At 46.6% G+C, this 14933-nt stretch overlaps 1 protein-coding gene across 1 annotated transcript in view; it reads right to left on the bottom strand.

Annotated features, from left to right (window-relative positions):
- LOC119954251 (myosin light chain 4-like) overlaps positions 1-14933 on the bottom strand; it is an 80483-nt gene that overhangs the window by 16102 nt on the left and 49448 nt on the right. Inside the window, exons 4-5 of the mRNA XM_038779331.1 lie at positions 3861-4034; positions 743-820 (exon numbers count right to left, since the gene is read on the bottom strand). Of these exons, the coding sequence (XP_038635259.1) occupies positions 743-820; positions 3861-4034 (252 nt within the window). The remainder of the gene's footprint in view (positions 1-742; positions 821-3860; positions 4035-14933) is intronic.

The following is a 14933-nucleotide window of genomic DNA, read 5'->3' as shown; positions in this document are numbered from 1 at the left end:
CAGTGAGTGAGTTGGAGTGACGGGACAGTGAGTGAGTTGGAGTGAGGGGACAGAGAGCGATTTGGAGTGAGGGGACAGAGAGCGATTTGGAGTGAGGGGGCAGAGAGTGAGTTGGAGTGAGGGGACAGTGAGTGCGTTGGAGTGAGTTTGAGTGAGGGGACAGAGGGTGAGTTGGAGTGAGTGGACAGAGAGTGAGTTGGAGTGAGGGGACAGAGAGTGAATTGGAGTGAGGGGACAGGGAGTGAGTTGGAGTGAGTGGACAGAGAGTGAGTTGGAGTGAGGGGACAGAGAGTGAGTTGGAGTGAGGGTACAGGGAGTGAGTTGGAGTGAGTTGGAGTGAGGGGACAGAGAGTGAGTTGGAGTGAGGGGACAGAGAGTGAGTTGGAGTGAGTGGACAGAGAGTGAGTTGGAATGAGGGGACAGTGAGTGAGTTGGAGTGAGGGGACAGAGAGTGAGTTGGAGTGAGGGGACAGTGAGTGAGTTGGAGTGAGGGGACAGTGAGTGAGTTGGAGTGTGGGGACAGAGAGTGAGTTGGAGTGAGTTGGATTGAGGGGACAGTGAGTGTGTTGGAGTGAGGGGACAGTGAGTGAGTTGGAGTGAGGGGACAGAGAGTGAGTTGGAGTGAGGGGACAGTGAGTGAGTTGGAGTGAGGGGACAGGGAGTGAGTTGCAGAGAGCTGTGTACACAGTGAGCTTCCCCATTGGTGTTTGTGGAGTGTTCGCTGCTCTCATCCTGGTCTCACCTTCGTAATTGACGCATCCATTTGAATCCTCGTGACCAGCCATTAACTGCTCCACTTCATTTTCTGTCATCTTCTCACCTACCGAGTAACAGACTCATTAGATGATTAAAGGAAGCTAAATTCAGGGATAAACCCTCACTACTAATGTATTCCAGCTATAATACCAACTTTATTTATCTTCTCCGATTTAAAAATGTTTAAATGTCCCACAATGGAGCCAAAATAACATCAACTGCAGACTGGAATCTAATTGAGGGATTTGGGTTGGTTTGTACATAGAATAATAACAGATAACCAGGAGTGAGTTATACTGGAATCTAATCGAGGGGTTCAGAGCTGTTTATGCACAGAATAACAGATTGAACTGGATGTGATCCTGTGGGCTGGAATGATGAGCTCTGATAGGCTCCATGATCTGAGTGTGTTTAAATTACAGACTGGATGGAGTGAATGGTATTAACAGATTCCACAGAAAGTGATGATAGGATTCAAGTTGGCCACCAAGCCACTAAGTATGGTTAGGTTATGGAATTTACAGTGCAGAAGGAGGCCATTCAGCCCATCGAGTGTGCACCGGCTCTTGGAAAGAGCACCCTACCCAACACCTCCACCCTATCCCCATAACCCAGTAACCCCCACCCAACAGTAAGGGTAATTTTGGACACTAAGGGCAATTTATCATGGCCAATCCACCTAACCTGCACATCTTTGGACTATGGGAGGAAACCGGAGCACCCGGAGGAAACCCACGCACACACAGGGAGGATGTGCAGACTCCGCACAGGCAGTAATCCAAGCCGGAATCGAACCTGGGACCCTGGAGCTGTGAAGCAATTGTGCTATCCACAATGCTACCGTGCTGCCCTAAATAGAGTACCCAATTAATTTTTTTCCAATTAAGGGGCAATTTAGCGTGGTCAATCTACCTAACCTGCACATCTTTGGGTTGTGGGGTGAAACCCACGCAGGCACAGGGAGAACGTGCGAACTCCACACGGACAGTGATCCAGGGCCAGGATTCGAACCCAGGTCCTCAGCCCCATAGGCGGCAATGGTAACCACTGTGCCACCGTTCTGCCCCTAATGTTAGGACATTAACCACTGCTGGAAGCAGTCAATGACATGATAGGGAAAATCAGGTGGTGAACAGATGTCACCCTGATGGGATGGCAGAGGTTTGGATGAAGTTAGGGTCAAGAAGGGTGTGGAGGGCGGTCAGGAGACTATTGGAATTATAAAACTAAAAGGGGGAGGAGGCACAGACGAGGGTTTCCGCAGCAGATGAGTTGAACTCAGGGCAGAAACGGGTGATGTTGTAATGGTGGAAGTAACAATTTTACTCATCCTCAGAATTAGAGTTGATGTAAACCAGTTTGATACACGCATGAACAGGGCCAACTGGCTGCTCCAGCGCACTCTGCTGACAAACAGCTAGCACAGGGCATAAAGCTGACAGCTGGGGAATACGAGACATTTCAGATCCTGCAGAAAGATGCAGTGAGGACAACATTGTGACGGACATGCCCAGTGTTCGCTATGGCTGAGTTCCCTGGCACTGAGTTTCTGTTCTGGGTCTGGTCAATGGTGAGACCATGCAGTGATGGTCTGAGACAAGGACCTAGTCGGTCATGTTGAAGGTGAAGGATCCCATTACTGCCCCAGCAGAGCAGTGGAGATTTGCCTGGATCCCAACTTCTGATGGCCGGCTGAGAGCCAAAGGCGAGATCATACAGAGCATCACTTCCATAATATTGTTCAAACAATTCTGCTCTCCCTCCTAGTGTTGATCTACTCTAGAGAGCGAGCCACACACCTGTTCCACTTATTATTTCAAACCACTATTCCAAAATCCTCTTCTAGGGCCCAATGCCCCTCTCAATCTGTGTTTTAACTCTCCCCTTTGCTAATGATTAACTGCAATCCGATGGATTCCCTGCAACTCTCGTTGAATCACACAGAATCTCTAATAATTTTAATCATCACTTATTGTCACAAGTAGGCTTCAATGAAGTTACTGTGAAAAGCCCCTAGTCACCACATTCTGGCGCCTGTTCGGGGAGGCCGGTATGGGAATTGAACCAGCGCTGCTGGCATTGTTCTGCATTACAAGCCGGCTCCTCAAGCCTGTGCAGGAGGAGGCTATTTGGCCCATCGAGTCTGGACCACCCTCCAAAAGAGCTCCCTACCTCGGCCCACTGGGGCCAGCCCACTGTATCCTCGCAAACTAACCTGCACATCCCAGGACACTAAGCGGTATTTACCACAGCCAATCCACCTAACCTGCACATCTTTGGACTGTGGGAGGAAACCAGAGCACCCAGAGGAAACTCACCGGGAGAATGTGCAAACTCCACACAGACAGTCACCCGAGGTTGGAATCAAACCCGGGTTTGCTTTATTGTCCCTGACTTGAAGTAGCCCTGGAGATAGCTGGGTGAGTCATGGCAAACCAAACCCCATCAGTGGACACACATCTGCATTAATCTCCCCCACCCAAACGTGCAGGTGCCGCGGGACTGGGCAATGTAAAGGGACATAAGGTGGTGCCCAGTGATCACTGGCAGTAATGGACTGTATTGGTTCAGAGGGCATTTAATAATCAGTTATGATATTGGGGAGTTTTATGACATCAGAAACGGTCAGTTTGTTAAGAAGGTGAGTATGGGCTGGGGTTTATGGGCAGCATGGTAAAACAGTGGTTAGCACTGTTGCTTCACAGCGCCAGGAACCCGGGTTCGATTCCGGCTTGGGTCACTGTCTATGCGGATTCTGCACGTTCTCCCTGTGTCTGTGTGGGTTTCCTCCGAGTGCTCCGGTTTCCTCCCAGAAGTCCCAAAAGGCGTGCTTGTTAGGTAATTTGGACATTGCATTGTTAATGTAAGCTTGTGACACTAATAAAGATTATTATTAATACAGTTCCCAAGAAGAGGAGTGAACAGCAGACAGGCAGGGGCAGGAAGCTTGAGAGAGTTACATTCTCAACAGCTAAATGGAGGGAAAGGAGGAGAAATTAACAATCAATAATAATCTAATATCGATATCTAGACTCTCTGTGTGCAATGGAAAGAACTCCAAGCTCACCTCCTCTCCAAACTGAAGGGTTACTATAACAACTCACCCAGTGTAGCTAGCACGTGACGAAGCTCAGCTCCCATAACAGTTCCATTTCCTTCCTTGTCAAAGACTTTCAAACCTTCTACAAAGTCTTCATATGTGCCTTGATCCTTGTTCCTGGAGATGTGCTGCAGCATTGGGAGGAAGGTCTCAAAGTCCAACATCTTCTGATTCATCTCTGCAAGGAGCAAAACACACTGTCACGCGGACTGATGGGATCCTTCAGAAGGCAGGTCTGGCCGGAGTGAGAGAATTTTGAAGCGTTTCAGGTCTAAAAAAATTAGAGGGTCAATTCTACCTGCTTGGAACCTCAGGGTGATTCAGGAAGTGAACTGAAAACAGGCTACCGTCCATTCTAATGGATATTAATAAAGGTGTATATGTTGCTCTGCAGCCAGTTCACAGGAAAACCCGCAGAACTGGGGAAATAAAAGAGCACGATAAAGAGCGAGAGTGAGAGCAGAGCCAGGAGGATAAAAATGCGAGATTGAGAGCGGAACTGGGAGGATAAAAGAGTGTGAAAAAGAGCAAGACTGGGAGTGGAGTCGGGAGGATAAAAGAGTGTGAAAAAGAGCGAGACTGAGTGGAGTGATCACCTGGATTTTGGCGCTCCTGATGTGACATCAGAATTCAAAAGTGACGCACAGCAAGGAGAAGGGACTCGTTGGGTGAGTTTAGTCGGGTAAGTATTTACTATTTAAATCTCTTATAGTTTGTAAGGTCTATATTTTGTGGCTCATAGTTTGTAAGGTATATATTATCTGGTCTATATTTGTAAGGGTTATATTCTGTATAAAGAGGACCAGGAAAAAAAAAGGCCAGAGAAGACTTGATATAAATTGATCTCAAAGGTTTAGTTTAAAGTTAGTTGATAAGTAGAACCTCAAAGGTAGTGATAGAACCGTAGAAAGTTAGAGCACAGAAGGAGGCTATTCGGTCCATCTTGTCCATGCCAGCCCGAGGACACCCAGGTGCCCTTTCTGATCTCAACTACCAGGTCCATAGCCCTGTAGCTTACAGCACTTGAGGTGCAGATCCAGATATTTTAAAATATAGTTTAGGGTCTCTGCCTCCACCACCAACCTGGGCAGTGAATTCCAGTCCCACTACCCTCTGCGTAATAAAGTTCTTCCCCATGTACCCTCTACATCTTCTGCCGCTTATCTTGAATCTATTTCCCCTGGTTTGAGAATTCTCCACCATGGGAAATAATTTTATCCTGTCCACTTCCCCTCCTAATTTTGTACACCTCAACTAAATCACCCCTCAGCCTTCTTTGTTCCAAGAGAAATAGCCCCAATCTATCCACTTTCCTAGCCCTGGCAACATTCTTGATCTCAGGATTAGTATCAGTGCCACGTGCTAGTCAGAATGGCAGGACATGTTGGATGAATACATGGTTGAAGAGATAGCGTGAGGGGGAGTGTTTCAGATTCCTGGGACATTGGGACCAGTTCTGGGGGAGGTGCGACCAGCACAAACTGGATGGGTTACACCTGGGCAGGCCTGGGACTGATCTCCTCGGGGGAGTATTTTCCAGAGAGGTTGGGGAGGGTTTATACTAAAATGATAGAGGGATGAGAACCTGCATCAGAGGAGGGAGAAACACAGACAACAACAAAAGATTAAAAAAAGTGATACTCAGAGAAATCAAGGGTCAGAATAAAACAGCCAGAGTGAAAAATAATGGGAACAGGTCAAGAATTATTAAAAAGACCAGCCTTAAGACTTAGTGCCTTTATGCGAGGAGCATTGACAATAAAGTGCATTAATTAATTGTGGACAGTACGAAGTCTTACAACACCAGGTTAAAGTCCAACAGGTTTGTTTCAAATCACTAGCACTGCTCCTTCCTCCTTCCTTCCATTCACCTGAGGTGATTTGAAAGTTAGTGATTCGAAACAAACCTGTTGTACTTTAACCTGATGTTGTAAGACTTCTTACTGTGCTCATCCCAGTCCAACACCAGCATCTCCACATCATAATTAATTGTGCAGATAGATGTAACCGGGTGTCATATAGTTGGGATTACGGAGATATGGCTGCAGGGTGATCAGGTTGGGAATTGAACATCCAAGGGTATTCAGGGTTTAGGAAGTACAGACAAAAAGGAAAGGTGGTGGGCTGGCATTACTGGTTAAAGAGAACATTAGCATAATGGGAAGGAAGGATATTAGCTCCGGTGATGTGGAATTTATGTGGGTCGAGCTGAGAAACACCGAGGGGCAAAAAACGTTAGTGGGGGTTGTATATAGACCCCCAAACTGTAGTGGTGATGTTGGGAATGGCATTAAACAGGAAATTAGAGGCCCATGCGATAAAAGAACATTTGTAATTATGGGTGACTTTATTCTGCGTATACATAAGAACATAAGAACATAAGAACATAAGAACTAGGAGCAGGAGTAGGCCATCTGGCCCCTCGAGCCTGCTCCGCCATTCAATTAGATCATGGCTGATCTTTTGTGGACTCAGCTCCACTTTCCGGCCCGAACATCATAACCCTTAATCCCTTTATTCTTCAAAAAACTATCTATCTTTACCTTAAAAACATGTAATGAAGGAGCCTCAACTGCTTCACTGGGCAAGGAATTCCATAGATTCACAACCCTTTGGGTGAAGAAGTTCCTCCTAAACTCAGTCCTAAATCTACTTCCCCTTATTTTGAGACTATGCCCCCTAGTTCTGCTGTCACCCGCCAGTGGAAACAACCTGCCCGCATCTATCCTATCTATTCCCTTCATAATTTTAAATGTTTCTATAAGATCCCCCCTCATCCTTCTAAATTCCAATGAGTACAGTCCTAGTCTACTCAACCTCTCCTCATAATCCAACCCCTTCAGCTCTGGGATTAACCTAGTGAATCTCCTCTGCACACCCTCCAGCGCCAGTACGTCCTTTCTCAAGTAAGGAGACCAAAACTGAACACAATACTCCAGGTGTGGCCGCACTAACACCTTATACAATTGCAACATAACCTCCCTAGTCTTAAACTCCATCCCTCTAGCAATGAAGGACAAAATTCCATTTGCCTTCTTAATCACCTGTTGCACTTGTAAACCAACCTTCTGTGACTCATGCACTAGCACACCCAAGTCTCTCTGAACAGCGGCATGCTTTAATATTTTATCGTTTAAATAATAATCCCGTTAGCTGTTATTCCTACCAAAATGGATAACCTCACATTTGTCAACATTGTATTCCATCTGCCAGACCCGAGCCCATTCACTTAACCTATCCAAATCCCTCTGCAGACTTCCAGTATCCTCTGCACTTTTCGCTTTACCACTCATCTTAGTGTCATCTGCAAACTTGGACACATTGCCCTTGGTCCCCAACTCCAAATCATCAATGTAAATTGTGAACAATTGTGGGCCCAACACGGATCCCTGAGGGACACCACTAGCTACTGATTGCCAACCAGAGAAACACCCATTTATCCCAACTCTTTGCTTTCTATTAATTAACCAATCCTCTATCCATGCTACTACTTTACCCTTAATGCCATGCATCTTTATCTTATGCAGCAACCTTTTGTGTGGCACCTTGTCAAAGGCTTTCTGGAAATCCAGATATACCACATTCATCGGCTCCCCGTTATCTACTGCACTGGTAATGTCCTCAAAAAATTCCACTAAATTAGTTAGGCATGACCTGCCTTTAACGAACCCATGCTGCGTCTGCCCAATGGGACAATTTCTATCCAGATGCCTCGCAATTTCTTCCTTGATGATAGATTCCAGCATCTTCCCTATTACCGAAGTTAAACTCACTGGCCTATAATTTCCTGCTTTCTGCCTACCTCCTTTTTTAAACAGTGGCGTCACGTTTGCTAATTTCCAATCCACCGGGACCACCCCAGAGTCTAGTGAATTTCGGTAAATTATCACTAGTGCATCTGCAATTTCCCTAGCCATCTCTTTTAGCACTCTGGGATGCATTTCATCAGGGCCAGGAGACTTGTCTACCTTTAGCCCCATTAGCTTGCCCATCACTCCCTCCTTAGTGATAACAATCCTCTCAAGGTCCTCACCTGTCATAGCCTCATTTCTATCAGTCGTTGGCATGTTATTTGTGTCTTCCACTGTGAAGACCGACCCAAAAAACCTGTTCAGTTCCTCAGCCATTTCCTCATTTCCCATTATTAAAATTCCCTTCTCATCCTCTAAAGGACCAATATTTACCTTAGCCACTCTTTTTTGTCTTATATATTTGTAAAAACTTTTACTGTCTGTTTTTATATTCTGAGCAAGTTTACTCTCATAGAATGGGCAAATCAAATTAGTAACCACCTGTAGAAGAGGAATCCCTGGAGTGTATACAGGATGGTTTTCTGGACCAATACGTTGAGGAACCAACTGGAGAACAGGCCATCCTAGACTGGGTATTGTGTAATGAGAAATAAATAATTGACAATCTAGTTGTACGAGACCCCTTGGGAATGAGCAACCGTAATCGGATAGAATTTTTCATCAAGATGGAGAGTGACATAGTTAGAACATAGAACATAGAACAGTACAGCACAGAACAGGCCCTTCGGCCCTCAATGTTGTGCTGAGCCATGATCACCCCACTCAAATCCACGTATCCACCCCATACCCGTAACCCAACAACCCCCCCCTTAACCTTACTTTTATTAGGACACTACGGGCAATTTAGCATGGCCAATCCACCTAACCCGCACATCTTTGGACTGTGGGAGGAAACCGGAGCACCCGGAGGAAACCCACGCACACAGGGGGAGGACGTGCAGACTCCACACAGACAGTGACCCAGCCGGGAATCGAACCTGGGACCCTGGAGCTGTGAAGCATTTATGCTAACCACCATGCTACCCTGCTGCCCCCAAATTCTGAGACTAGGTTTCTGAATCAAAATAAAGGAAACTACAACGGTATGAGGCGTGAGTTGGCTATGTTGTATTGGGGAACGTTACTTAAAGGGATGACGGTGGATAGACAATGCAAATATTCAAAGAGCGCATGGGTGAACTGTAACAATTATTTATTCCTGTCTGGCACAAAAATAAAATGGGAGAGGTGGCCAAACCATGGACTACAGGGGAAATTAGAGATAGTATTATATCCAAGAAAGCGGCATACAAATCGGCCAGAAAAAAACAGCAGACTGTGGATTTCGCAAAGGAGGATTGATTAAGAAGCGGAAAATAGAGCACGAGAGTAAGTTGCGTGGAACATAAAACTGACTGTAAAAGCTTCTAGAGGTATGTGAAGAGAAAAAGATTGGTGAAGACAAATGTAGGTCCATTACAGTCAGGAACTGGGGAATTTATAACGGGGAACAAAGATATGGCTGACAAACTAAATACATACTTTGGTTTTGTCTTCACAAAAGAGGACATAAATAACGTACCAGGGTTTAATGAGAGGGAGGAACTGTAGGAAAATCATTGTTTGTAATTAAATGGTGTTGGAGAAATTGATGAGATTAAAAGCTGATAATATCTCCAGGGTCTGATAATTTACATCCCAGAGTACTTCAGGAAGTGGACCTAGAAATAGTGAATGCATTGGTGGTCATTTTCCAGGATTCTATAGACTCTGGAACAGACTGGAGGGTACTGAATTTAACTCTACTACTTAAAAGAGGCGGTAGAGAGAAACCAGGGAATTATTGACTAAGTAAGCAGGAAATGCTAGAGTCCATTACAAATTATTTAATAGCAGAGCACTTGGAAAACAATGGCAGGATTGGACAGAGTTAGAATGGATTTGTGAAAGGGAAATCATACCTGTCAAATCTACTGGAATTCTTTGAGTAGAGTGACGATAGGGCGCCATTGTGGATGTGGTTTATTTGGACTTTCAGAAGGCTTTTGTAAAAGTCCCACATAAAGGTATAAAATTGAAGTGCATGGGTGTATGAATAGTGTATTGAAATGGATTTTAAAAACTGGTTGGCAGTCAGGAAACAAAGAGTAGGAAGAAATGTGTCTTTTTCTAAGTGACAGGCAGTGACCAGTGGGGTACCGCAGGGATTAGTGCTGGGGCCCCAGCTATTCACAATATATATTAATGATTTAGATGAGGGAATTAAATGTAATATCTGCAAATTTGAAGATGACACAAAGCTGGGTGGGAGGGTGAGCTGTGAGGGGGATGCAGAGATGCTTCAGTGTGATTTGGACAGGCTGAGTGAGTGGCTAGTATAATGTGGATAAATGTGAGGTTATCCACATTGGTTGCAAAAAACAGGAAGACAGATTATTATCTGAATGGCTATAGATTGAGAGAATGGAAGGAGCAACAAGACCTGTACACTAGTCGCTGAATGCACTCTATGACTCGAAGCCACAGGAGGGACTGAAGGCAATACTGCAAATACTGAAAGAGTTTGGGGGGGGGGGGGGGGGGGGGGGGAAGAACCCAGGAATTCCCAAACAGACACTGCAAAGAAGGCAAATCAAAGGGGGCTTGGCCTTCCAAACCTACAATAGTACCACTGGGCAGCAACGGCAGAAAGAGTGAGGGAATGGGTACAAGAACCCAACACAGATTCGGTACAAATGGAGGTGGCCTCCTGTAAAGGAACGACTCTCCGTGCCCTGGCCACAGCAGTACTCCCATCCTCCTCAACAAGATACACAACAAGCCCAACGCTGAGAATGTGGACCCAGCTGAGACAACACTTCGGGATAACCAAAATGTCCCCATGGCCCCCATCTGCGGCAATCACAGATTTCCCCCAGCCATGCTGGATACCACCTTCAAAAGATGAAGGGAGGGGGGGACACACTACTAGAGGCCCTGATAGGCACAAGCAGGGAGAAGTGGGGGGCTATGTGGGAAAACATAAGGACAGCTACTGGACAGAGCCCGAACACTACTGGACGGGACCAAACAAAAATGGGAGCCGAAGGCCAGGGCACGGAGAGTCACCTCCATTTGTACCGAATCTGTGTTGGGTTCTTGTACCCATTCCCTCACTCTTTCTGCCGTTGCTGCCCAGTGGTACTATTGTAGGTTTGGAAGGCCAAGCCCCCTTTGATTTGCCTTCTTTGCAATGAAGGCAGGATGGGGGCACACTGACGGTCGGGGACTTCTACGTAGGGCACAGACTGGCGACACTGGACAAACTGACTTAGAAGTGGAAATTAGTAAAAGTACAGGGAATGAGACACCTCCAAATGAAGCATTTCCTCTGCAAAGAGACAGTAGGGTACCCCGGGGCCCCAGAAAACACACTACTAGAGGACCTGATAGGCACAAGCAGGGAGATGTGGGGGGCTATGTGGGAAAATATACGGACAGCTACTGGACAGAGCCCGAACACTACTGGACGGGACCAGACAAAAATGGGAGGACGAGCTGGGGACAAAGATAGGGTAGGGGCTCTGGCATGAAGCACTGAGCAGGGAGAGCTCCACCTCCTCCTGCGCAAGGCTCAGCCTAATGCAGCTGAAAGTGGTGGACAGAGCGCACCTGACCAGAACCCATATGATCAGGTTCTTCCCAGAGGTGGAGGACAAATGTGAACGGTGCCAGAGGGGCCCGGCCAACCACACCCACATGTTTTGGGCTTGTCCCAAACTTGCTGAGTTCTGGGCAGCCTTTTCTGAGGCAATGTCCAAAGTTGTGGGGGTGAGGGTGAAGCCATGCCCAATAACGGGAATCTTCAAGGTATCAGAGCAGCCAGAGCTACACATGGGGAAGGGGGCCAACGCCCTCGCTTTCGCTTCCCTAATTGCATGCCGGAGAATCCTGCTCGGCGATCAGCAGCACCACCCAAAGCTGCAGACTGGCTCGCTGACCTAGGAATTTCTCCACCTGGAGAAGATTAAGTACACCATCCGAGGGTCAGAGGAAGGCTTCCTGGATACTTGGGGGCAATTTGTCGGCCTGTTCCAAAACCTTTTCAAGGCCAACAATGAGAAGTAACCTAATAAGAATTTTTTTAAAACACCAAGGTAGGTGAGGAACCAAAAGACTGCACAACCCGGGGGGTGAGGTGGAAGGAAGGTGGGGAAACCACAAGAGGTGGGAGGGCGGGCGATACCCCGTATTTTTCATCCTTTCCGGAAAATAAAAGAAAAACACAGCCAAAGCCAGCCGGGAGGGGGGGGGGGGGGGGGGAACGACGACATAAGCCTCTCTAGAAAATAAAGGAAATTAGCACGGGCAAGAAGAATGTGATGTATATATACAACTGTTTAAAAGTATGAGAAATGCCAATAAAAAGATTTATAATAAAAATAGAAAAGAAGAATGGAGGTGCAGCAGACAGTGAGGAAGGCAATAACTATCGAACATAGACCAGTACAGCACAGTACAGGCCCTTCAGCCCACGATGTTGTGCCGACCATTTATCCTCATCTAAGATCAACCAAACCTACACCCCTTCAATTTACTGCTGTCCATGTGCCTGTCTAAGAGTCGCTTAAATGTCCCTCATGACTCTGACTCCACCACCTCTGCTAACATTGCATTCCACACACACACACCACTCTCTGTGTGAAGTACCAACCTCTGACATCTCCCCTCTACCTTCCTCCAATCATCTTAAAATTATGTCCACTCATGACAGCCATTTCCACTCGAGGGAAAAGTCTCTGGCTATCCACTCTATCCATGCCTCTCATCACATTGTACACCTCTATCAAGTCACCTCTCTGCCTTCTTCACTCCATGAGAAAAGCCAGAGCTGCCTCAACCTTTCTTCATAAGACATGCCCTCCAGTCCAGGCAGCATCCTGGTAAATCTCCCCTGCATCCTCTCCAAAGCATCCACATCCTTCCTATAATGAGGCGACCAGAACTGGACACAATATTCCAAGTGTGATCTAACTAGAATTTGATAAAGTTGCAGCAAAACCCTCTTAAACTCAATCCCCCTGTTAATGAAAGCCAACACACCATACGCCTTCTTAACAACCCTATCAACCTGGGTGGCAACTTTGAGGGATCTATGTACGTGGACCCCAAGATCCCTCTGTTCCTCCACACTTCCAAGAATGACAAGCGTCTGGGGGGAGTTGATGAGAGAGCCATATAAGTTATTTGGGTGCCATCTGTCACTTGGTTCCAGAGTGCAGGGTGTCTGACCACATTTTGGACTGTGTACTTCTTGTGAACAATAGTGTATTAGCTAAAGGGATCAAGGGATGTGGACGGAAGGTGAGATCAGGGTAATGAATTTGATGATCAGCCATGATCATAATGAATGGCAGAGCAGGCTCAAAGGGTTAAAGGCAGGAATCTTGGAAGTGTGGAGGAACAGAGGGATCTTGGGGTCCACGTACAGCCGGGAATTGAACCTGGGACTCTGGAGCTATGAAGCATTTATGCTAACCACCATGCTACCGTGCTGCCCGATCTCTCAGAATCCTTTCCAATATTGTGCTCACCACAGACGTAAGACTGACTGGGCTGTAATTCCCAGGGATTTCCTTATTCCCTTTCTTGAACAGAGGAACAACCTTCGCCTCATCGCCAAAGGCGCAGCGATCTCCTCCCTTGCTTCCAGTCGTAACCTTGGGTATATCCCGTCAGGCCCAGGGGACTTATCTATCCTGATGCTTTTCAAAATTTCTAGCACATCCTCCTTCTTAATATCAACCTCTTCGAGTCTATTAATCTGGTTCACACTGTTCTCATGAGCAACAAGGTCCCTCTCTCTCGTGAATCTCGGGGATCTTATTGAAACTTACAAGATACTCGGGGCCTGGATAGAGTGGTCGTGGAGGGGATGTTTCCACTTGTAGGAAAAACTAGAACCACAGGACACCATCTCAGACTAAAGGGATGATCCTTTAAAACAAAGATGAGGAAGAATTTCTTCAGCCAGAGGTTGATGAATCTATGGAACTCTTTGCCGCAGAAGGCTGTGGAGGCCAAATCTTGATTAATAACGGGGTCAGGGGCTATGGGGAGAAGGCAGGAGAATGGGGATGAGAAAATATCAGCCATGATTGATGACTCGATGGGCCAAGTGGCCTAATTCTGCTCCTATGTCTTATGGTCTTATGGTCGTATGGTGAATACTGAAGCAAAATATTCATTTGGGGCCTCCCCATCTACTCAGACTTTAGGCACAAGTTCCCTCCACTATCCCTGATCTGCCCTACTCTCACTCTGATCATCCTCTTATTTCTCTCATAAGTGTAGAACGTCTTGGCGTTTTCCCAAATCCTTCCCACCAGGGCTTTTTCATGCCCCCTTCTAGCTCTCCTCAGTCCATTTTTGAGTTCCTTCCTGGCTACCCTGTAACCCTTTAGAGCCGAGTCAGATCCTTGCTTCCTCAACCTTACGTAAGCTTCCTTCTTCCTCTTGACTAGAAGCTCCACTTCTCTTGTCATCCAAGGCTCCTTCACCTTAACATTCCTTCCTCGTCTCAGTGGGACAAAACTATCCAGCACTCGCAGCAAGTGCTCCTTAAACAACCCCCACATTACTGTTGTGCATTTCCCCGAGAACAACTGTTCCCAATTTATGCTCCTCAGCTCCTGTCTAATAGCAGTATAATTTCCCCTCCCCCAATTAAATACCTTCCCATACTATCTGTTCCTATCCCTCTCCATGACTATGGTAAAGGTCAAGGAGTTGTGGTCATTGTCTCTGAAATGCTCTCCCACTGAGACATCTGACACCTGGCCTGGTTCGTGGCCGAGCACCGAGTCCAATATAGCCTCCCCCCTAGTCGGCCTATCTGCATATTGAGTCAGGAATCTTTCCTGTCCACACCTGACAAAATCTGCTCCATCCAAATCACTTGCACTAAGGAGGTTCCAGTCAATATGAGGGAAGATACATAGATACATAGAAGATAGGAGCAGAATGAGGCCTTTTGGCCCTTTGAGCCTGCTCCGCCATTCATCACGATCATGGCTGATCATCCAATTCAATAGCCTAATCCTGCTTTCTCCCTATAGCCTTTGATCCTATTCTCCCCAAGGGCTATATCCAGCCGCCTCTTGAATATATTCAAAGTTTTAGCAGCAACTACTTCCTGTGGTAATGAATTCCACAGGCTCACCACTCTTTATGCGAAGAAGTGTCTCCTTCTGTCTGTCCGAAATGGTTTACCCTGAATCCTCAGACTGTGACCCCTGATTCTGGAC

Source organism: Scyliorhinus canicula, chromosome 19 (genome assembly GCF_902713615.1).
Source record: "Scyliorhinus canicula chromosome 19, sScyCan1.1, whole genome shotgun sequence".
Taxonomy (NCBI): Eukaryota; Metazoa; Chordata; class Chondrichthyes; order Carcharhiniformes; family Scyliorhinidae; genus Scyliorhinus; species Scyliorhinus canicula.
This window is presented reverse-complemented; position numbering and strand designations above follow the sequence as displayed.